Source organism: Vombatus ursinus, unplaced genomic scaffold (genome assembly GCF_900497805.2).
Source record: "Vombatus ursinus unplaced genomic scaffold, bare-nosed wombat genome assembly UNPS02014909.1, whole genome shotgun sequence".
Classification (NCBI taxonomy): domain Eukaryota; kingdom Metazoa; phylum Chordata; class Mammalia; order Diprotodontia; family Vombatidae; genus Vombatus; species Vombatus ursinus.
Window position 1 is genome coordinate 6674277 of NW_020954687.1, and position 25138 is coordinate 6699414.

General features: G+C 38.5%; 1 protein-coding gene across 1 annotated transcript in view; it reads right to left on the reverse strand.

Moving 5' to 3' along the window:
- The window catches only part of CRB1 (crumbs cell polarity complex component 1), a gene marked incomplete at its 5' end in the record, with an annotated part of 168566 nt that overhangs the window by 104591 nt on the left and 38837 nt on the right, over positions 1-25138 (reverse strand). Inside the window, one exon of the mRNA XM_027843360.1 lies at positions 14994-15176. Coding sequence (XP_027699161.1) covers positions 14994-15176 — 183 coding nt within the window. The remainder of the gene's footprint in view (positions 1-14993; positions 15177-25138) is intronic.

Here is a 25138-nt window from a genome sequence, read left to right on the forward strand (position 1 = left end):
GGCACCCAGACAAGATGGATCAAAGTGCCCAAGAGTTAGCTGTAAGAAATCAAACGCAAAAAGGCTTCATAGGGGATGGAAAGCAAAAAGCTCCCTGGTGTTTTAATTTCTTATAGCATTTCACCTTTTGGGGGTTTCAAGAACTCGACTACAGTTGGAGTTTAGTATTCAGTGGATGGCCTGGCTTTTTCATTTTTTTTCTAATGGCTGTGGTATAAAAAAAAATGCCAGAGGAATTGGATTATCCTACTTTGAATAATAATCTACTGTTCTTTTCTGGTACCTCTTTTCTGAAGAGTTCAAATCTTTCCACTGGAATAAATTCATTGAGATTCTTCATGCTTCTGTGGGGTTGGGGGAGGAAGAGGAAAAGATATGGGGATACCCTCAGCAACTAGATAAGTTGAATTACATCTTAAGTGAAATGCTGCAGCTGGATGACTGCTCCAAGCAACGCTCTGAAAGTAGGTTAAGACAAGAAGTGGAATGCCACATCCAATTAAAATTTCAAGGGCAAATTAGACAGGCAAGATGTAATGAATAGTGTTGGAGCCTGGCCAGGTCATTGGAGTTAAAACTCATTCAAAGAAGTGGATGTATCAGTGGCCCTGGCCTCTGTTTAACCTCTCATCCAAAGGATGATGCTTTTGCCAAAAACAAAACTATTTGATATTTCTCCAGGAAGAACGTGGGTTCAGAGAGGCACTCATGAAGAATCATAACTCCAATGGACTCACCTCAATATTTTACAGTACCCAAGTGTTACCTAGGGACTTGAACTATTTCTAATTCTATCTGCCTATTATTATAGGGAATCACAAAGATGGTCATATTCAGAAAGAAAAGAAAGAAACCTCTGGCACAATTGGAGATACAAAATAAAAGTGAAGTATGTACAGTTCATATAGCATCTCAAGGTTGCTCTTTGTCATCTTTTCATTAGTTTACCCCAGAATGAGGATTCACTTCCCCCTGGTTGTTATCCCTTTTGTGCAAAAAAGCATTGAACCTAGGTTCTCTGACACCCAATCCCAGTACTCCACTATTCTAGCAGCTTACAGGAAGAAGAGATACAAAAAAGTTTATAATTGACCAAAGGTTATAGAAAGAGTAAAGGGACTAAACTGGCTATAAACCCTAAGTCATCTGCTTCCTATTCTAGCATTTCCTCCCCTCTACCTTACTGAGCTTTTAAGAAATCTATTATAAACTATTCTAAGGATGCTTTTAGCTCCTCACTTTCAATCTTTGCTGTTTCCAATCCATGCTCCAGACAGCTGCCGAATTGATATTTCTGAAATATACTACCAACCATGTCTCTTTCCTGCTCGAAAATCTTCAGTGACTCCCTGTGTTTTCTAGGATAAAACACGAAATCCTCAGCCCAACCTGTGAAGCTTCCAGTTTGGTTCCCAATTACCTTTCCAATCTTATTTCCTGTTCATCCCTTTCCGGCACTCTCCACTGTATGCAAACTAGCCTGTAGGCTCTTTCCTACAGGAAGCGTCCCAGCTTCCATTTCTGTACTTTTGTTCTGGTTGTCTTCCATGCCTGGAATGCACTGCTTCCCCCCAACATGTCTTCCTCTTAGGCTCCCTTTGTTGTTGTTCAGTCATGTCCAGCTCTAAGGGCAAAGATACCAGAGTGGTTTGCCATTTCCTTCTCTAGTGTGCCTCTATTTTACAGATGAGGAATCGAGGCAAATAGAGTGGAAGTGACTTGTCAAGGATCACGTAGTTGGCAAGTGTCTGAGGCTGGATTTGAACCCAGATCTTCCTGACTCCAGGCTTGGTACTCTCTCCATTGCACCACCTGGCTGCTCCTTTGAATCCCTAACTTCTTCGAAGCACATCTTAGGTTCTTCAGGAGGCCTTTTCTGATCTCCCACTGAAAATACTATGTATTTCTTGAAAATATTCTATATTCCTTTAAATATACATTGTATTTACTTGTTTGGCTACATTTTATGTCCCTTCATAGATTATAAGTTCCTTGAGAGCAGGGAGTGTGTCTGTGCATATGTGTGTGTGTGTGTGTATATGTGTGTGTACATGTATTTTGTATCTACTTAGTACAATAGCTAGTACATAATAAGCTTTAAATATTTTTTAATTGACCTGAATTGAATGTTTTAAATGGAATCAAGACCTATCCTGTTCATCTTCTGACTCTCAGGTAAAACCATATCTAAGGTATTTCCAAAGACTGAGAACTTACCCTATTTTAAGAAGACTTCTCATCTTTACTTGGTTCCTCATCTGTAGGAAGTTATCCCTTATATTTCACCTTTATGACCTAAGCTTCTTCCTTTTCCCCTCCCACTGTTCTCTATATCAACAATATTGATATCTGTTTAGAGTATTTTTACTCATTTCGATATCACCATGTAAAAATAATTAGAATATTGACTTTCTTTATAAATGACCATTGCCTCCTGTTTCCATTGATATACCAGTCAACAGCATGTTAGTTGTTGTTTGTCTTTCATTTTTGAAGAGGATCAATGACATCACAGGCAGATATCTTGACTCAAATGTGAATTGGTGTTAAGTGAGGCAGAGTTGTACAAAGTTGTCAGCCTAATTCTCTTCCAGAGTCGTCAAAGTCCAGAGGCAAGACAAAAGTCAAGATGATTGGCGAAGGCCTGGGATTCAGAGGATGACTTTGGTGTCTTCATTGTCTGACCAAACTCTAAGCACTCCACAGTGCCTGTTTCAGATGCCTTCGTAGCCATTGGAACAACTTGTTTTCATTTGCCCATTCCACCAGGGTAAGTCTTTTTCCCCTAACTCACAGATGGATTTGAGGCCTGTTAGTTACCCTCAATCTGGTTTAACCTTGTCTGCTAAGATAGTTCTCCTGGGGTGTGGCCACTGTGCATACTAGCTCTTCTTGGAGACAACTTGGAGAGTTGGGTGACAGGTAGACACCAAAGGTGGATGAGCAACCCTGAAAAGGACTCGGCAAGCCTTCCACCAGAGTTACTAGACCTCCCTGAACACCCTATATACCTATTTGTTATATGTCTGGAATAGTGGAGGGAAGTCTCATCTGACCTGAATTAATTAACAAAACTGATTTGATTCAGTGTTCCTTTTTTTTTTTTTTAACTAAATCCTGCAAGGTCACTAAAGGCATACACTTGTACTCTGTACACATGGACAAGATCACACTGCTTTTTCACACATCAGAAAACAAGGATTTCTTACCTAGCTTAGTCCAGATTGACTACCAAAAAGTGGAAAGCAAAGTGTCTTTCTCAGGTTGATGGTTTTTCTCATCACGTCATCTTCAAGTTAATAATAAGGAAAGGAAATGAAAATAACATGAGCCCACTCAGCTTCAGGAAGGATCAAGAAGTGACGTGCTCCTGCATTTATAAAAGGCCTCATCAAGCCTAGATTCTTGCTAAGAAAAGGTGTCAGACTCATCTATGAGGAGTTGAAAACGATTGAAATTTAACGTAGCTGCAGCCTGGGGTAGGAGGTGGAAGGTGTGTTCTTCTTTCATTATTTTTGTCAGGAGATTTAATTTTTTTTTTACTCAGAACCTCTAAAATGTAATTTGAAGGCACTAATTTGTGGGAATAACCTGGAACCAAATATGAACTATGAATCAAAAGGAAGGAAGAGAGAGAAAAAAAATATGTAGTTATACCTGTGGCTGCAGTGATAACAATCTACTAAAAAATAAATCTACTCATCTAGTAATCTTCATCTAAACTCCCCACTGTTTAAATAAAGATAACTTCAGAGTAAATAGGAGTCTTTTCCCTACTGTGTTTCTGGTTTCATTAGCATTTGCTTCCTTGTGAGAGATTTGGATGATACTACCCCTTTTCGCTTGTGTCAGAAGAAGCATTTAACTCATCATATCAGTTTCTCACACACCGAGGGAGAAAAGCCAAGGACAGTCAAAATGAATAACAGAACCTGAAAACATTCATCCATGTCAACAAAACCCTTGTGGCCTCACTCTGGGAAGCCAACCAAAAAAGGTCAGTTCTTCTAAGGGTTCAACTGGCCCATTTATTCCAGTTCTGCAAAAACATTGGAACTAGGAACGCCTACTCAGCTCACTGCTAAATCCAGGAGGAGTGGGGGACACCGGGCCTGGGCAGTCTGCTCTCTAGGCTTTGTTTTGAGTTTCAGTGAAAAGATTATTCCAGTAATCTCTGCAGTACTCTCTCCAGTGCATAAAAGGGAGATGTATAGCTCTTTTCAAGAAAATTCAGCATATAAAAATCCAAAATTGAGGAATATATAATGAAAAGAGTGATCATTCAAGCACTGAGGCATTCTATTTACAAAGGACTTCTTTCAAAAATCAAGATCCCCTATTTTTTTAAAGTACTTCTTTATAGAAATAGGGCAGCTAGGTGGCACACTAGATAGAGTCCTGGGCCTGGAATCAGGAAGACTTCTCTTCCTGAGTTCAAATATGGCCTCAGACACTTACTAGCTGTATGACTCTGCAGTCACTTAACTCTGTCTGCCTCATTTTCCTCATCTGTAAAATGAGCTGGAGAAAGAACTGGCCAACCACTCCAGTATCTTTTCCAAGAAAACCCTAAACAAGGTTGTGAAGAGTCAGCCATCACTGAAAATGACTAAGCAACACCAAATTTCTTTACAGATTTTTGACAGATCTTTGCATTCTTGACAGAGAAGATGAGAGGTAGAAATTAAAAAAACAAACAGGTTAAAAGCCACTGAAAAGGAAAGATCAAAAGTGAAGTTCAACCATTTCTGAAATTATAAAATTTAACATAAGTATAAGGACAACACAGAGTAATGATAATAATAATAATATCCAACCTATAGAGATATATAACAAGTATATAAAGATATAATCATATATTTATATGTCATGCCTTTAAAGTATTTTGTAAGCCATAAAGTCATAGATAAATAAAGATAAAGATTCTTAACAAATATAGAGAGATATAGGGATATAGACATATAGATACTTCTTAGTATAGGTAAGCAGTGTATATCGAGTATGCTATATCTTATTATAGATATATAAGGAGAGAGAAAAAATACATATATACATCATTTACATATATTAATATATACATATATATCCCTATATCTATATATATTTATTACTTACAGCTATCTCTCTAGCTACCTACCTATGACTTTAAGACTTAAAAAGCATTTTAAAGACATGATCTCCTTTAAGTCCCACAACAAGCCTGGGAGGCAGGTGTTATTTTTATCCACATTTTCCAGATGATGAAACTGAGGTTTAGAAAAGTTAATTATTTTGCCTATGTTCGCACACCTAGTAAGTATATGAGGCAGCATTTGAACTCTACTCTTTCTGGCTCCTACTCTACTAATTACATCAATGGATAGAGTAAACTGGTCTTGGAGTCAAGAAAACCTGGTTTCAAATCTAGTCTCAAAAGATAAGCACTTACCAAGCACCTCCTACATCCTTGGCAGGCATTGTGGATATAAATGCAAATAACGGAACAATCCACACTTAGATTCTAATGGGAGAAACAACCAGTATATATATAAAATACATATACATATATATATATATCATAAATATAAAATGAATATATACAAATTAGTATGTAAACAAGGCAGTTTAGAGGGAAGAACAATCAAATTTGGGTTCAAACGACTTCCTGAGCTTTATCATAAAGGAAGCAGGGGCCTCTATGAAGTAGCAGTAAGGAAGGAGGACATTCAAGGCATGAGGACATTCAAGACAAGTGAAAAAGCCTGGAAGAGGGAGGGTGGGAGTGTTGTGCATGAGAAATAAGGAGAAACCCTGTTTGTCTGGATTGCACAGTGTGGGGCTAGAAAACTAAACTGGGGACATGTTTGAAGGGCTTTAAAAGATACACAGATGAGTTTATATTTGACCTAGGAGTAACAAGAAATCGCCAGAGTTGATTGAGCCACATGGTCAGATTTGTGCTTAAGGAAAATTACTTTGGCAGCAGAGTATAGGATGTTCTGTCACGGGAAGAGAGTTGAGGGAGGGAGACCAATTAAAAGGTTGACCCTTAAACTTGGTAAGAGGTGATGAGGATCTGAACAAAGGTTTTGGCTATGTGGATGGAGAGAAAGGGTGGGATGCTAGAGATGATGTGGAAACTGGAAAATTTAACGGATATGTGAGGGGAGGGAGAATGAAGTCAGGGATGACACTGAAAGTCTGGAAAATTGGTACTACCTTTGACAGAAGCAGGGAAGTTTGGAAGAGTCAAGGTTTTGAGGAGAGGGATAATGAGGATTTCTCCTTGATAATTCGAGATGTTACCACGTTACATCGAGAGAGAGAGAGAGAGAGAGAGAATGCGCTCGCAAGAGAGATCTGTTTGATTTTTATCTTTGTATTCTTACCACCTAGTACAGTGCCTGGCACAAGGTAGCCATATAATAAATGTTTGTTGATTGATTATGAGGAGAAATTTATAATCTGATCATCAACTACAGCTCTTTCAGACAGTCCAGAGCTCTAACAATAAACCATTGAGACAGGGATTCCTTCATGGACTCCTTCCATGTTTACAGCTCAGTTGCCTATGAATGCCAGAGGCTCACCTCGGGGAAAGGTTATTGTGTTTTCTCTCAGGGCACTATTGCCCACTTTGAATACTACTTCTGCACATAGCTGTCTAAGCATCATTGGCCTTGACTCCCTTCTCTGTTAGTATAATTCCACTCCACTCTTGGTGATACTTTTCCCAAGGGACTTCTCCCTAATCTTCCAAGTTTTGAAAAGATTCTCCAACTGGTTCCCCAACTTAGTCAGGTGAGGGGTGTGTGTGTGTGTGTGTGTGTATGTGTGTGTGTGTGTGATTTGTACACGGTCAATAAATAGCAGAGCCAGGATTCAAAACCTGTAGTGCCAAGCCTGGAGTCAGGAAGATCTGAGTTCAAATCCAGCCTGAGACATTTATTAACTATGACTTTGGGCAGTCACTTACTCCCAGTTTCCTCAACTGTAAAATGGGATTAATAACAGCACCCACCTCACACAATTGTTGTGAGGACCAAATTAGATGTTTGATTTTTTAAAAAAGTGCTTAGCTCAGGTCCTGTCACATCCTAGGCACCATATAAATGTTTATTTCTTTCCCCCTTATTCCCTATATCTTTGTTGTTGAAAGATTTGGGCAATTTGTTTACTGCTGCCTAGTAACTGAGATGTGTGGCGACTTTGGATGGTTAAAGAAAGGTGCTAACCCAGAAGAGAAGCAGTCTCACTGGAGGACAGGGTAATTAATTGACCACCCTGTTAAAAGAAGGTAGCCCTGGGAACAGAGAGCATATTTCAGCATAATGATATTCCACACCAGAGAAACAAACTCACTAGCAGCTACAGAAATGAAGGACCTGATAAGACTAGATAAGCCAAGTGTCAATCAATCAACCAACAAGCATTTATTAAGCACCAACTATGCTCTAGAAACTTTGCTAGGTACGAGAGATACAAAGACAAAATAAAACAACCCTTGCCTTCAAAGAGCTTCCATTCTATCAGGGAAACAACATAAGCCTAAATCAGTTCATCCATCTATCTATCTTTCTATTTAGATATTGATATAGATACATATATATACATACATACACATGTATATATGCAAAAATGCATGCATATATGTATATATATACATGCATATATGTGTGTCTGTGTATAAAATAAATAAGAGACATCTTCCTGAGTTCAAATCTAGCCCCAGACACTTACTAGCTATATAACCCTGGCCAAGTCACTTAACCCTGTTTGCTTCAGTTTCCTCATCTGTAAAATGAGCTGGAGAAGCAAAGGGCAAACTCCAGCATCTTTGCCAGAAAAATCCCCAATGGGGTTGCAAAGAGTTGGACATGATGAAACAACTGAACAACAACAACAAATACAAGAAACATTTTGGGGGGCAGGAGTACACTAATAACCAAGTGAATCAGGAATGGCTTCATGTAGGTATTATATGAGCAGTTGAGAAGAAGAAAAAAAAAGGAAATCTCAAGAGAAGTGAGGGGATAGCACATTCCACGCATGTGCAAAGTCAGGAAGATAGAAAATGGAATACAGTATTATGTGTGGGGAATCCTAAGAACACCAGTTTGACTGTATCATGGTAACAGATGGAGCACAATAGACCTCTGGAGAAGCATCTCATCCAATAAAAAGAAAGATTTATCCTTTAGGAGCTTTAAACAATATTAGGGAAAATTTGTGGGAAATTGGGGTTTTATAGCCCTTCAGTTTCCTATGATTTTTCTGCTGCAGAATATAAAAGTTTGTTGATTTTTATTTTTCTTTTAATAAATCTTTCTTGTGCACTATAACCAATGTTCATATGTTGATGTTGGTGGTGCCAACTCACTGGACTCTCCTAAGGAAAAACATTTTTTCCAGGTTTCAGTCTGGAAGCTCAAACCAAATGAAATGTGGTACTTTTATACATTATCTCATATCCTTTGTACCACAAATATCTCTGACACAAAGATTCCATCAATTTATGAACAGCAGATTTTTAGGAGCATAGACATTATTTTAAAATGAGGCCTATCTGTGCTAGTTTTACAGTGTTAGTAGTGGATATCAGAAGCCATGACATTTAAAATCTGCTAATATAAGTACCATTTAAAAATTCGTATGGAAATAAATGAGTATTGAAAAGATACCAAAAAGCCAAACATAAATGGGGGAGGGGGGAGGATATTTGGAAATGTCAATAAACATTCCATTAAATGAACATGCACAGAAGTGAAAAGTTTGACCTTTCAGCCAGTGGCAGAGTCTTCCATATGCATTTAATGCCTTTGTAAATAATATTTAAATGTCTCTACTCTAGAAAATGTGCAGATTAAAAAGACAAAATCATTATCTATGTGAATGGATGAATAATGTCCTTCTAATATAAGGTCAAGAAAAGAATCTTTTTCAGTGGAAAATGACAATTAGATAAGCAACTAGATCAAGCATGAAGCCACCTACTATGTTCCAGAAACTATAAGGAGCACTAACTACAGTGATGCTAAGAAGTATAAGAAATAGGCCTTGTTCTCAGGGACATTGTAAGTGGTGACACAAAAATATTAAAAAATTGTTGTGTTTGTGATTATTATTGTTACTTGTAATTGTTGTTGAGGAGGAGGAGGATGAAAATAACTACCCTTTATATAGCGTGTATACGTTATCTCTTGTTATCCTCACAGAAGCCCTGAGAGGTCAGTGGTGTTATTAGCACACAGCCAAAGAGTTAATGTGATCTTGGGTTACGTTGCTTCCAGAACTGAGACGCTGCTAGCCTGTTATGCTTTACCCTCGTTCAACCACATCTGGATTTAGGAAGGGCATGGATCAGCTAGCAAACATCCAGAAGAGAACAACCCGGAGAGAGAAGACTGGGGGAGGCACATTTTAGACAGCTTTTATTATCTGAAGGATATTGGATGGTAAATGCATTAGATCTCCTTGGTCCCAGTGGGAAAGTCCAGGGGGCAGTGAGTGGATGGAAATGACAGAAAGACAACTGGGGTTTGATGCCAGGAACAACTTCTTAACATTCAGAGCCATCCAAGTGTGGAATAGCCAGGTATCCCTTGGTGTCCCACTCAGCCCTCCACTTTCCTACCTCCTTTTGTGTGTTGTTTCACCCCATTAGAGTGTAAGCTCCTTGATGGCAGAGACTCTTTCTTTTGATTAAGTGTATTCCCAGTGCTTAGCACAGTGCCTAACACATAATAGGCACTTAATAAATGTTTATTGGATTGAATTATTTTTCAAGTCTGGGCTAAACCTGATCACTGCTGAACTTTTTTCCAACTCAAAGATCCTGTGATTCTGTGACTTTGAACAAAAATTTGATCTCTTTGTGTCTAATTTGCTTATCTATAGAATGATGGGATTAGAATTAATATTCCCTAAAGTCTTTTCAGACTCTGTATCTATGATTCTAGATTACAGTGAATGAATGGCTTAGTTGGTAGAAGGAATGTCCACCTCACAAATTCCCTACAGCCAAGAAGTAAGTTATCTTTCACGTGAGCTACCTCTTCCTTACTAATGGATAACAAACTCTACTTGCCATCTCTTAGTCTCAGTAATTTTATCTAAAAAGAGTAGTGCGTTATTAAATTCATACTCACTGGCTTAGAAAGAATAACAGGAAATCATAGTAAATAGTTGACCTGGCATATTAATATATGCTTTTTATATGACTGTAGCCAACAGATGACATTGAAATTGACTACTACTACATGTGTCTGAGAGGATTTTATTGGGTATATTTACATAATTATTTGTCCACTTTCGTTTACATATTTATTTTATATTGAGAAGCAGCAAATTGCAGCAAATAGAAAGCTGGCTTTGAAGCCAGAAAAACCTGAGTTCAAGTCCTCCCACTGACACATAATGACTGCGTGAAGCTAGGCAGCTCACTTACCTCTCAGTGATCCAGGTAACTGTCTTAAGATTATATGTTGTAGAGAAGGTGCCTATCTACATCGGTGGAGGGAATTTCTTCACCCAGGAGCACCCTACACTAGTGAAATCACAGTCCTTATTCCTATCTTTATCTGACACATACAGACTAGATGACCCTGAGAAAGTCACAAAACAGACTATAGATTGCAGAATTGCTTGCACTCTAAGAGTTCCCTTTACTACTACTACTACTACTACTACTGCTGCTGCTGCTGCTGCTGCTGCTGCTGCTACTACTGCTACTGCTACTAGATTTATATAGCTCTTTGAGGTTTGCAAAGTGTTTTACATATCATCTCATTTTATCTTCACAACAATCCTGGATGGTAGGTTTTATTATTATCTCCACTTTATAGATGAGGAAACTGAGGCACAGGTTAAGTGACTTGCCTAGGGTAATACAACTACTAAATATTTGTGATAGGTAGGGTAATACGACTACTAAATATTTGTGATAGGATCTGAACTCAGGTCTTCCTGACTCCAAGTCCAATGCTATATCCATTGTGCCACCTAGTTAAACATAGTGAGATCTCAAGTCCAGACCTAACTCCCCTCCCCCCAAAATTCCAGAAGTAGTATAGGATATCCCTAAAGACAGTAGGCTTCCCAAAATTGGAGTCCTTTAAGCAAACATTGAATGACTTCTTGTTAGGGATGTTATAGAGGGATTCTTGTTGGGGTACAAATTGGATTAAATGACCTCTGTGGTGCCTTCAAACTCTGTCCCATACCAGAACAATTCTGTGATTCTATTTCCGCTAGAATTTTCTAAATGAACAATACCTCTTTGACTCTGGTACCTTGGGCTAAATTCAGTGCATATTTAGTATCTTATTTCTGTGGACATTCCAGACATTTAAAAATGTTGTTGTCCTTTCAACTCACATATGATAAAAATCACAGTTCTGGAATCTGTACTTAGCAAAAGTATGAAATTTGATTTTGCTGCCTATGACCATGAAAGACAACACTAAAAGAGAACAAGCTTTCTTCCCAATTTTAATTTTAATAATCAAATACTTTTATATGATTAATTGTAATTGTTATTAATTAAATTATTAAATTAATAATTTTAATGATGCAGATTACTTAGAGAGGCAGCATAGCAGTGACAAAAGCATTGTATTAGGACACCTTGGTTTGAATCCCAGCTCTAACAGTTGGATTCAATGCAATAAGCACTGATTAAGTACCTACTATGTGCCAAACGATATGCTAGGTAATGGGGATACAAGGATGAACAATGAAATAGTCTCTTTTTTCAAGTCACTTAGCTTTTATGAGCCTCAGTTTCTTTATCTGAAAAATGAGGATAAAATATTTAAGGAGTATTATGAAGAAAGTTCTCAAAAGATCAAAGGATCCAAGGTTGGATCTTTCATAGAAGGTTTTTGGAAACATTGGACAAAAATTGCAGATAGCAGTACATTTAGGCTTTCCATCTGTCACCCTTCATTTTCTCCATATGACAAATCTATGGTCATAAATGGCTTCTTGATGATGACTTTTATGCTGTTTCCTGCTTTCAAGGCATTGCTGGTAATATACTGAAGTCCAGAATGGCTCTTTTCATTGCTTTTTAGCTCAGCTTGAATTTTGACTTCTCTGAGATCATGGTTTTCCATGTGTCACAACCATATAGCATCACCAGGAGAATATTATTGTTAAAAAAGGATGGGTTTTGATGTTAGGGAGCAACTCAGGATTGCTGAAGTACTAGGTGATTCCCTAAATGCAGTCTAGCCTAGTCAATGTTGATCTCAGTTCATTGCTCATTTGTGTTGCCTGTCCAAGATACATGTGCTGATAGATGTACTCAATGATTATAATGACTTGGTTAATGATGGATTTACTAAATGATTTATATAGTGTTTAGTTACATTTTATAATCTGCATTATAGGCACTTTTCCTATGTGGCTTTGTTGGGACCTGCTGGCCCTTCCCATAGATGCAAAACACACTCACATAATAAAGTACTAAGTGAGAGGTTCTACGTGAATGTTAGCCTGTTTTTACTATATGTTTTAGATTCTGTGGTATGATTTAGATTCTGGAGAGTGACCCAGGACAGTAAAGATTTAAATCAGAAATTTAGACCATGAACAATGTGGTATCTTTGTTCTTTGTGAGAAGTCATGACTATCTAGGCAAAGGACAGTTTCTCATAGTCCAATCAAGGCCAGGAGAAGTGGTCCAAAATGAGCTATGGGATGAATCAGATGATTTCTCCCTTTCCTTATCTCCCTCTTTTGCCCCTTCCACCATTATAATACTCAAAGAAGCAAAAGCATATATCTGGAAACAGCAGTAACACATAACACCTTATTTTCCTGACTAATCACTTCCCTAGAAACTTGGAAAGTAAGGGAAACAAACATGTTAGAGATGGAACTTTTCCTGTATAAAATGGAAAAGCTGAGAAGTCATCTTTGGTGAGGTTCTCCCCTCTCCTCTCCCCCAAATTGTGATAAAGAATTCTACTCTTGATGTCCCCCAAACCATCCTCTTCCCTCCTGAGCCCTCATTCATTTGTACAGATTATCCTATAATAGACTTAATTTGAAAACAATTTTTTGCAGTAGTGGTTTGCTGCCCCCCCCCTTTCCTTCCAAGTGAGAGCACCAATTTAACAATCACCCATTTATGGGGGGGGAGTAGTAGGCATTTGCCAACAAGTGCAATTCAAATGGGTGGAAGAACTTGGTCAGTTCTCTTTTGCATTTTAAAAAAATTCCATTGAACTAGAAGAAAGAACACTAATTCTTGTTGGTATCTCTCTAGTGGAAATAATCAAGTGGCCTATCTCTTTGGAATGGTCATGGATTTTACAGAGGAGACTCCATAGTATTCTGGGGCTCACTGCAATAAGAAGACTTTTACCTACAACAGATACATCTGGTCAATGCAGTCAGAACATTGTTACTTACAAATAGATGTGTCTGGAAGACCTCACCATCTATGCTAGGTCTTTCTTCCATTCGGATGCTCAGTGGTACTCTGCAGTCCATAGCAGTGACAAACACCACTGGTGAGCACTCATCTCCCCAATTCCCACCTTACTTGACATTGATAACCAGAGTATTGTTAGATAATTATCACTGTGGTTGTATGTAGTAAGGAATTTTGCATGATTTTAACATATGCTTTTGGGAAGTATCTTATTATAGAAGAGCTTATAAGGGCTGAATATTGCTATATTAAGCAATGCCATTTTGTAATCAAAGACATACGAAGGGATCTTATTTTCTTATTATCTTTTGGTCGTTATGTGGCTTGAAGATGCAGTCAATTGAAGAAATTCATCTGAGAAAGCTTACCTGTTCCAAATTTCATATTATCAGCATTTTATAAGCAAATATACTACTTTAAATCCTTAATAAATACTTAATATTTTGACATTCTATTATTTTCTCATATTACCCTGTGCAATCCCTTTGTTTGACTCTCAGCATTTCCTCCTCCCCCATGCCCATTTTCTCTTCTTCAAACTCAGAATACCACTTCAGACCTACAGCAAGTCCTAACTTCATGTGGAAGAAAGTCTTTTTTTTTTCCCCTTTATGACTCAAGGCATTTCCTTAAAGTATTAGTAAATAACATTGAGCTAATTAGGTGAAAGGAAATCAAGCAAGAGACAGATATTTATTGCATAGCTACTGCCTACAAGGAGGTACTATGCATGCTTAGAGCTGGAGAAGAAAAATAGAGGCATCTTTATTCTTTTCAGAACAGAATTAGATGTCCCCAAAATGCCTATTCTTATTAATTTTAAGATTATATAGGACCTGTTTCACAGCTAAAGATCAGACAAAGACTAATGTCTGGGAACAAGGGAAAACAACAAGCATATTCATTAATTAGGACCTTCAGTGATCACATTCATTAAATAAAAGACGCATCCAACTACTTGCCACAGAACTGAAGTGAGAGGAGGAGAAAGTAGCTTAGCATCTACTCCTTAACTACAAGCTACCTTGTCTCTCACTTCTATCTTCCCTTCTCTCCATCTCCCTCCTAACTTCTTTGGGCTAGGGGTAACAGGACCATTAATCCCCCAAACATCTTCAGTCCTAAAGGGTAACACTAATAGTCCCAGTTGTAACAGAATATCCATCTACTTATTGACAGCACCTCCAATGGATGGAGTTTCAGATTTTGGTATGGAATAACAGAACAATACTGTAGTTTGCTCTTACTTTTAAAGTCGCTCTTTTGCAGCTTGAGGTGCTAGTCTCCAAATCTGCTGCCCAATCCCCTTCTTCCCCACCCCCCACCCCCACCCTCCCAGCTTTGCCTTCCAGTTTTGCAAGGATGAAAGTTAAAGCGGCTAGCTTAATTATCATTTTTTCTGTTTATAGTTTCTGTAGAACAAAGTATTTTCCATGTCCACCAGGGGGACCCAGTACACTGCAGCAACACATTCAGGTGCACGCAGTTCTCATTACATACTTCCCAGGCTGGTTGGTCTAATCTGTTAGAATGTGTCAGAATAGCCTGTCTCTTGTAATCCCTTTTCACTTACCTGTGTATCCAGGTTGACAGTGACACACATAACCTGTGGCGTGAAGGTAGCTGAATTCAGATGGCAACTCAGAGATTCTTCCATATTGGCTTGCCCAGGATAGTTCCACACATTCCCCAGTAGAGGGGCAGGGGTTACTACTGCACTCATTGATGTCGATCTCACAGCGGGAGCCTGTGAACCCTGAAGCATGGAAATAATAAAAAATAATAATAATAAGCAAAAGCTGCTTACTTGAGTTCATGAACTCGAGCATGTGCCTTAGGTAAGGTCCTCTACTGTGCCTGTCCATGCATACCATGGGAAAGGAATTGTTTTCTCTGCCAGAAAAGAAATGCTTGCCCCAAATGCCATACCCTAGGAAATGTTTAGCAGGCATGAGTCGTGGTTTTGTTCCTCAAATGCTTTATTGATGGAAAGTATCCATAGACTATATAATAAAGAACTAGTTTCCCTTTGTTCAACAGCCAGAGAGAGCAAGACTGGCCCTAGCCAGTGACCTCTCGAATGTATATCCTGCCCTAGGCAAAACCATGAAATAGATGAAGTAGATTATTGCTGTCCACGTCCCTGTATGCTGCCTTCATTTCCCCTACAGTACCACTAAAACTTTTATACATGCTACCTCGATCCAAGAGGCCCCAAAGTGACCCAGGCAGTGACTCATGTTAGAAACTAGAGGTTCTCCATGTATTTTTGTGTTATGGACCTCACTGACACTCTGTGAAACTTATAGTTCCCTTCTCAGAATAATGTTTTTAAATAACTGAAGGAAATGCTAAATTTTGGTTAGAAGTTAGGGAAAATAAAGGTGTAATTTCTTTCCCAACCAAGTTCATGGACCCCTTGAAATCGACTCTATACTTTCCATCTGCAGCTCTGCTTGGTTTGAACTTTATTGAACAAGATGCATCAACTGGTATAAACTGATCGTCTGAAATCTCATTATCTGGTGGTTGACTCAGTTAACTTCCCATCTCCCTTAGCCTCTTCTCCTTTTTGATCTGAGGGCTGGAGGGTGGAACACTGAGCTCCAACCAGAATTTTCCTTTCCCTCTCCCTTTCTTCCAGCTTCCTTTTGTATGTCCCCCCACTAGTCTGTAAACTGTAAACTCCTAAAGGGCAGGTGCTGTTTGGGATTGTCTTTCCTTTTCTTATTTGTACACCGCGTGTTTAGCAGAATACCCAACACATACTAAGGGCTTAATAAATATTTACCAAATTGAATTGAATTATTCATGGGCCTTCCACCCCAAGTTGAGAATCTCTGTTCTACATAGTCTTTCCTCCCCTTAAAACTAGCCTATGTTCTGTCTCAACTTTTCAGGCAAGGTAAAACAATTTAATGCACTAATTTGAGATGAAGAATCAATGGCTAACTATGGCTTTATTTGCTATCTCTCACAGATTATAAGATCATGGATCCAGAACTGAAAGGAATCGCAAAAGCCATCTATCTAGTTCAATTACCTCATTTTACAAATAACGAAAGTAAGATTTAGGGAAATAAAGTGACTTACCCAAGACCACAAAGTGAAGTCTATAGAGGACTATGGTGACTAGCTGGGATTGGAACCCAAATCTTCTAACCCTATCCTAGTGCAAATTTGCATTTCAAGTAGCCTTCAATATCTTAAGTGGACCAGTATGGGAGATGCCTTTGAGCATTTAGGCCACTCAGGGAGCAGTGCATAAAGTGCTGGGCCTGGACAGTTCCCTCATAGGAAGCTGCATATTATATATACCTGTAGGAGAATGGCGTTATGCAAATTTTGCTCTCAGTCAAAAGGTGGACCAGGCAAAAAAAAAAAGTATGATTGAATCACTGCAAAGCTATTTCTACTCACTCAATTTAATTAAAAAAAAATCAAAAAGCCTTTATTAAGCACTTACTATGTGTCAACCATAATGCTAAGTGTTAAAGATATAAAGGTGAAAATCATGCCTTTAAAAGATGTGCATCCTAGTAGGTAATACAACCCTGATAAGTAATTATAATGTATAGAACAAGCAAATATAAAATAATTTCAGGAGGAGTTCTGTGGTGGGGAAACTTCAGCCTCAATGCCACATGTGGCATTCTAGGGCCTTGGGTATAGCCTTTTGACTGAGCCCCAGTTTTACAGATTGAATCCTTTTATTAAGGGGATTTGTTCTGTGAAGTTTGGATTCAGTCAAAGGGCTAAACTTGAGGGCCTTGAGGCCACAGGCTCCCCACCCCTGGAACTTTAGATCTAGGTTTGAGGAAGATTACTATAACAGTTCTTTAGAGGATTGATTAGAGAGAGAAGAAACTGGAAATAGTGAAATCATTTAGGAGAAAATCATAACAGTTTGGATGAGAGGTGATAATGTGGTTAGTGTCTAAGTAAGGAGTAAGAATGAGAGGGTGTGAGATTTGACAAATGATAACATATGGGGGTAGGGCAGAGTGAAGAGTTGAAGATGATTCCCAAGTTCTAAAATACTACTACTAGAAAACTAACTCAAAATGATCTACTACTAAAATAACTCAAGTTCATATCCCTGGGATGGTGAGCAGTAGTATCATTCAGGATGCCTGTGGTTCAGCCATCAGCAACCATCCACCTTTTATGTAGTTCGTTCTAGAAGAATTGTTCTAGAAGTTTGGAAAAGCCTTACAATGCTGTTATTTAAATAGTTTTAAAAAGTTATTAATTATAACTTTCCAATTGTCTTACTGTATCATGGTTATCTCTATTTAGAGCTCTTCGACGATGTGTATATGTGTATATATGTGTATGTGTGTGTGTGTGTGTGTGTGTGTGTGTGTGTGTGTGTGTTCAATGGTTGGGAACATGATCAGCTACTCAGAATCAATTGAGTTTCCCAGGTAACAGGGACAATGCTGTGTTAAGATTTTGCCCCTTTCAAATACTGCATGGTTACATTATAACATAATAAAGGGATGAAATCTTGAGTGGATCACACCAGAGAGTACCCTATTCAGGAATATAAGGAGTGTGAAACTAGGAGTGGTTCATTCACACCTTGGAAAGGGGTTACCTCTTTCAGACTTTGCTGGGTGAAGTCCCTGATGGACTTAAAAAGCACAAGGGGCTCTGAGGAGAGGAATTATTTCTGGCAAAGGCACAGATGTGAAAAGAGCCTGCCTTGGAAGATATGTGTAGGTCTTTAGAACGCTCTTTGTCATTTCTTTAGCATCTCTTCCAGAGTACAATATAATGGGCAATGATATCACAGTAAAGCAACCCACCCAGTAGGAGAAGCAGTACCCAGAATGGAGCAGGCCCAGGAATATAAGGCTAATGTCAGGTTGAACAACCAGCCAGCAGAGATGCTACACCCATGGGAAGCAGTAGGAGGATACAACTAGAAGAGAAAGGCCAACAAGGCCCCAAAATGCTAAAGATGTGTACTAATTGAGTGTATGCCTCTCAGTGGGCTTTACGTGTGTGCCCTCTCTTCCATCGACACTGTGTATTTATAGGGAAGTATGCTCTGGGCTTATGGGGGGAATATTTTGTTACTCCTCTTCCTGCTAAGCCATTTCAATAAATGCTTTTCCTTTTAATGAATTGTGTCTCCTGGCTGACAATTAAAAGGTGAACATACAAGTGGTGGCTCATGACCTGCAGATTAAGGAGTATGGACCCACAAAGTACTTTGAACCTGGAATAGTTATCCCTCTAGGGAACCAATCTGTGAGCATGACTGTGAGTGTGTGTGGGAGGGGCTGGGTAGGAAGACAAGGGTAGGGTAGAAAAAAAATAATTAAAAATCAACTGAGTTCTGCCATCTTCAGGTCAAAATTTAAGCCATCATCACATAAGTACAAAGTCTGTCAATTTATGCAAGAGTTATCATATTACTACAGATAATCTCATTAGATAATTTCATTTCCTCTTGCATTCTTATGTCTTCTACCTGTGGCACCTCCTTTAAAATACTCCAATGAACACAATCACACCCGTAGGTCGTAAGGTCCCCAGAGGGTGGTTGCTACCTTGGGTTGTGGGGTACCCTATGGGTAGATGCTCTTAGTGTTGTAGTTCAAAAGTCCCTATCACTGTGCTTTCCATTAACAATCAGCTAGTAGACAGAATTAGTTCAAAGCAAAGATATTTAATCATCTTAACAGCATCTACAAAACATCCCCCCATAAATCTAGAACACACTTGCTCATAATTATACACAATGTCTACGGGAAAAGTGAATTCAAATTTTGAGTACAATTGTAGTATACATATGGCAAAGATAACTCACAACTCTTAGTACTTTAAGGTTTAAAAGTTCTTTCTCTCTTCACTGGATCCTCATCCAGCTTTCCATGGATATAGCATCTTTGTTGGGTGTGTTGCTCATCTAAGTTCCCAGGGTCTGCTCCCCTCCAAAGCCTGGCTCACAATCAATTGCCAGGATTAGCTCCCTAGGTTTACAGTTGACTCTTCTTGTTCCTTGAAGCTGTTTCCTTTTCTGAGTCAATACCTCGCCTTTATTCATGTCTAGCTATACAGTGCTTCCCTGCTCCCTCCATTGTGCTTTGAATTCTCTTCAACTAACAAATGCTTTAACAAATTCTTGATGGAATGTCTCCTGATAATTTTGGAGCTTCCTTCTGAAGCCACGTGGCTGATAGGGGCAGAAGGAGGGTAGGTAAGGAGAGAAAATGCCTTCCACCAGTTGCCCTGCTATAGGTTGCTGCTGCCCTGCATAGCTGCTGAGGATTTTAATATTTAAAGCCCCCAGAGGCATGGCTTATTCCTTTGCTTGGTCAATTCCTCTGTTTCCTTCTGACTCAATCTGAGAAGCATTCATAATTTTTAAAGGGATTACTGGGCATGATCAACATTTTACAATTAGTTTAATATGATTTTTTTTTCAACATTAAAACCTTGTAATGTGTGACTACATTCTGTGATTATATCAACTGACTTGGGGAGTGGGGGGTGGGGGGAGGATCCTTTCCATTACATCTCCTTGTGCCTTGTCCCTTTAGGGAAGATGAATAAAATTAAGGCGTGAGCACTGCAAGGGGTCAGTGAGGCACAGTTCCAAAAAAAAAAGAAGTGCTGGACCTAGAGGTCAGCATCAATGCAAAAGGAAGGAAATGGATCTTAACATATAGTGTCTGCATTTTGAACTTAACATGGAGGATAAGAAAAACTTTGTCTTGACAAAAAAGAGTATGCTATATTTATGTTTTTTGCCAGCAACATGTAATATTTAAAGTGCATGTTAGCTTTTGTCCCTTTAGGAGAAAACAAAAGGCAACAGTAACGATTGAATGGACCTAATAAGGTGATGGAACTGTGAATAGGATCAGAGATTTAGAGCCAGAAGGGACTTCGAAGATAATATTCAATCCTTCATTTTATTGATGAGTTAACTGAGACCAAAGGTTAAGTGACTTGTCCAGGACCACACAGTTAGTATGCAGCAAGACTAAGGTCTGAATTCATGTCCTCTGCCTTCAGATCCCAGAACTTTCTCCATTACATGATGTTAGAACCCTATTCCCCTGACTTCTAATCCAGAGGTTTTTCTTTTCATATACACAATACTGTCTCATTAAACTTCCTTATTATGAAATTATCATCTCCTATCTATTATGAAATAGGTAGGAGAGGATTCCAGAACATGGGCTTTTATGAGTATGACGTTTTTAGTCAAGTTTTTTTTTTCCCCTAACGCAATTGGGGTTAAGTGACTTGCCCAGGGTCACACAGCTAGTAAGTGTCAAGTGTTTGGTCTGAGGTCACATTTGAACTCAGGACCTCCTGACTTCAGGGCCGATGCTCTATTCACTGCACCACCTAGCTGCACCCTTTTTTTCCCCGGAGATAAATTAGGTAAAACTTTATTTGAAGGTGATCAATAGTCATATAAGCTATTCAAATGAATTTTAAAAATCACACATTACCTGGTCTTTACATCTTGATCAAAATTAACAAATTCAATTTATAAATCTGACAGAAAAAAAATCTGTGAAGAAACATAAGCAACCTTGTTTCTGAAATGTTTCTAGAAAGTGATTGAGAGTATAAAACAAGAGATACAAGACGTAGCTAACAATGTGAGTACAATTCTTTTTCTTGGGAGGGAATCAACCATGTAGAGAAAGCTGGAGAAGCTTAATAGTGCTTATTCATGTATAATATGATGACACAGAAATGATAATTGGAAGAGTTGTAAACCTCTGATATAATGCTAGTATCTGTGGATTGCATGAGTGCCATGGTGGGATGGTGGGAGAGATAGTCAAGTCAACAAGCATAATGAGAGAGACAGAGATACACTATGTGTTACTGGAGACATGGGTAATCTAATTTGAACTGTAGTGTTAGTGAATCCATAGTGGAGTGAGGCCATTTTATATTAGGATTATTCTACACTCCAAAACAATTTTAGAGCAGGAAGTAGTGCCAATTAAAAAAAAAGATCTGGATCCTAATTGTATCATTTTGTAAAGGATACTGAAAAATCAGAAATATGCCTTACCATAACAAAGGAAGGAGCAAAGCCTAATGTTATTGGGTATTTTTTCTAAAATAGCTCTTGGAATTGGGTCATGTCAAATAATAACTAGAAAATAAATTTTGTTGCTTAACAGCAAAAAGTATCAGTTACACATGAAACTTGGGGCTTGACTCTGCAGTCTAATGAAGAAATCCACAGTTGTTGACAGAAATCAAAAGCATATGCCAGACTGAGGTCCCATAGTCCTTTATGGTGTCCCCTGAAGGACCTTTGTGGTTTCCGTCTTCAGGCTGAATACCTAACGTCTTATCTTCAAAGATTTTTTCCAATTCATAAAGTTAGATACACACAGACACACACACACACAAACCCTTTTGGGTGGTGTGTGTTTGTGTGATATAGCATACTCAATGAGGAACACTTTTTTGATAGTTTTCTCTTTTTCCTCCCTCCCTTCTACATGTTACAACTCCTATATAGGGACAAGAGCAAGGAAGCAATTTAGAACTTTCACAATTTTTTTTCCATGCCAGCACACATATCATCTCATTCATATCCTGAGCATTACAACAGACCTGATTAATGGTCTTGCCAGTCCTGTCCCCTTTGCTGGGGCCCCAAGAGGATTCTATATGCTGCCCACTTAGGCTGTGTATATAAATAGGCTCCTTCAACCAGGGCTATGTTCAATATTTTTTAACAAGATTTTCTATAAACCCTTGTCCTGGCTTGACTCCGCCGGGCTCTGATATTATGTTTTGTGCTTTCTTACAACTCTAGTCACATTTGGGTAGAACGAAAACTTTTTAAAATGGCCATTTAAGGTGTCTCATACTTCCTCCTAATTAATGTCTTCAGCTGAATGCCACCTAATGCCACTAGACTGTCACCATTGTTGATTCTTCCTATCTTTGATGACAAGGGTTTTGGATTAACTAGTTAGATATTGTCTCTCCCCAGTAGAATGCAATTTCACTTTATTTTTGCATCCCAGCATCAAGCACAGTACTTTGCACACAATGGGCATTTAATTAATGCCTATATTTGATGGACTGGATTGGATAGTGACCAATGAGGGAAGGGAGGGTTCTTTGTTCAATTCAAATGGAACTAGGGAACTTCTAGATGAAATTTTCTCATTAAATGCAGTGGTTGAGTATAAATCTTTCATTTATCAAACATTTGAGCACTTACTATATGCCAAGTACTGTGCTAAATGCTGAGGATGCAAAGACAAAAATGAAACTACCTGCCCTCAAGGAATTTACCTTCTATTTTTGTATAGCTATGTTCCCTCTCCAAATAGACTGCAAACCTATGGAGGTCAAGCTATGCCATGTATTTGTTACTGAGCACAGTTTCATTCACAGGAGGTGTGCTAAATCCATGTTTGTTGATAATGATAATAATGATTTAGAATGGCTCATATGTGATAAGTTTGATTAACTGGGCCACCACAGGACATCAAACACACTCTAAGTTTTCTAAAAATAGGGAAGACAAAGATGGACTGTACTGATAAATAAGAATATAGAGCATTTTCATGCTTGATTGTAGTCATTTCATTTTGGTTTGCTACACCAGAAAATCTTCTGCCTTAGATATTATAAACCTAAGTCAAGAGCCCTTTAACTACAGTGTAATTAGTGTTTTATCACTGAAGATTTTCTTTCCCACAGGTAATAAAATGACCAAAAGAAAGGTAAAAAGAGAGAATAATAGAATCACAAAATTTTGAAGTTGGAAAGGACTTTAAAAGCCACTGAGCTCAGTCCATATGTGAACGACAAATTCCTTCTGCAGAATTCTGACAAGTCATTAGCCAAACTCCATTTGAAGACATCCAATGATAGGAAACTCACTACCTATCAAGTTAGGCCTTCCTATTTTTAGTCAGTTCTCATTATTAGAAGGACTAGAAGTAGAAGGCCAGGATAATATATCAGTAGCCCTGAATAATCAAAAATTGGTGGTATCTTTTTACGTGGGCTTAAAAAAAAGCGAAAGAAAATTCTATAACCCATAATCTTTCATTTTATCATTCCCATTCTAGATGTTTTAAAGCAAAATTTGTAAGGCAGTTTTTACTGTTGTTGCTGTTGTTTGGCGGATAGGCTCTGTAATTAAATATGATACGTACTAGTTTACCATGTGTATAATTGCAGCCTGCCTGTTTCTATTTATTTGATTATTCCCACAACACTCAATTATATGCATGAATGAATACAATAAGAACATTTATTAGGCACTAAAAACATGTATTAGGTTCTTTGCCAAGTGTTGGCGATGCAAATACAAAAAAAATAAATAAATAAAGCAAGAGAGTTCTCACCCTTGAGGAGCTTATGTTCTAGTAAGGAAAAGCAGTGAATGCATTCTAATAGGAGGCTCTTGGCTATGGAGAGATGTTTCTGTGAAATCCCAGAGATAGTGAGTGGTGTCACTGGGTAATGGATTGCCATGCCCTTTCCAGAAATGACAGTATGGATTTGATTACTGTTCCCAGAGCGAAAGGCAGAAGGGGAGGTGGAGGAAGTACAGCAGGAAGTTGGCCAGAGTGTAGGATGGTGGCTATGAGGTCAGCTAACAATGGTGAGTTCTCACCAATCAGCAAGACAATGCTTGATAGGAGCTAGTGGATCTGGCGGGAAACAGCAAGATGGCTACAGTACAGTGTTGTGGGCCTAGAGCTTACTAGATGTGGTAAATGGACTGGCTAAAATTGGCAAACAGAAAATTACAGACTATGAGAGTAGGAAGGGACCTTAGCAAACCCATACACAAAAGGAATCCCCACTATAACATGGTCATTCCCTAACAAGCAATTGTCTAGCTTCTTCTAGAAGATCTCCCAGGAGGGAAAGCCCACCTCTTCTTCAGGCATCCTGTCCCATTTGGGTTAGCTCTAATTGTTAACAGGTTTTATCTGATGCCAAATTTAAATCTGCCTCTTTGTCTCTTCTATCTGTTTCTCCTGATTTTGCTTTTTGGGGCCAAACTGAACAACTCTTATCCCTTACTACATGTCAGACCTTCAAAGACTTTAAGACCTTGGGTCTTCTCTTGCCCAGACTAACCATGACCACAGCCTTAAGATGACTCAGCAAATTTGTGATTAGCATCATACTTGTCTATGTTTTTCTATGTATATGTTTTCCTGTAAGTGTTCATCCCACACCTGCAGTTTAATGAAGAAACCTACATTTGTTGACAGAAATCAAATCCCTTAGGCAAGTTGCTTAGTCTCTCTGAGCTTCAGTTAACATATCTACAAAATGAAGTTAATACTAGCAAAGCCCATCTCAGAGAGCTGCAGTGAAGAAAGTCACCTGTGAAATTCACAGCACTATTTAGTTTGGATTATTATTGTGATTTGTATTTACATTGCAAGTATCATGGGAACAAGATCCTATCTACTATTTCTAATGTATCCCCCTAAAGCTATCTAGTTCTGTGGGTACTGACTAAGCATTTATGACTGACTAATCAACTAATCAACCTGTGTGGAATACCCCTGGGATTTCTATGTTCTCCGGTGGCTTTCTGTGAAATCTAGGCGTCTAAGTGAACAAAACAAAAGAAGCAGCAGATGCTGTGGAAACCATTTTCCGTTAAGATATATTAACTTCTCCCCCCACTGACTTTTTTTCTATCATCTCTCACAATCGGGCTGCACATTTAAC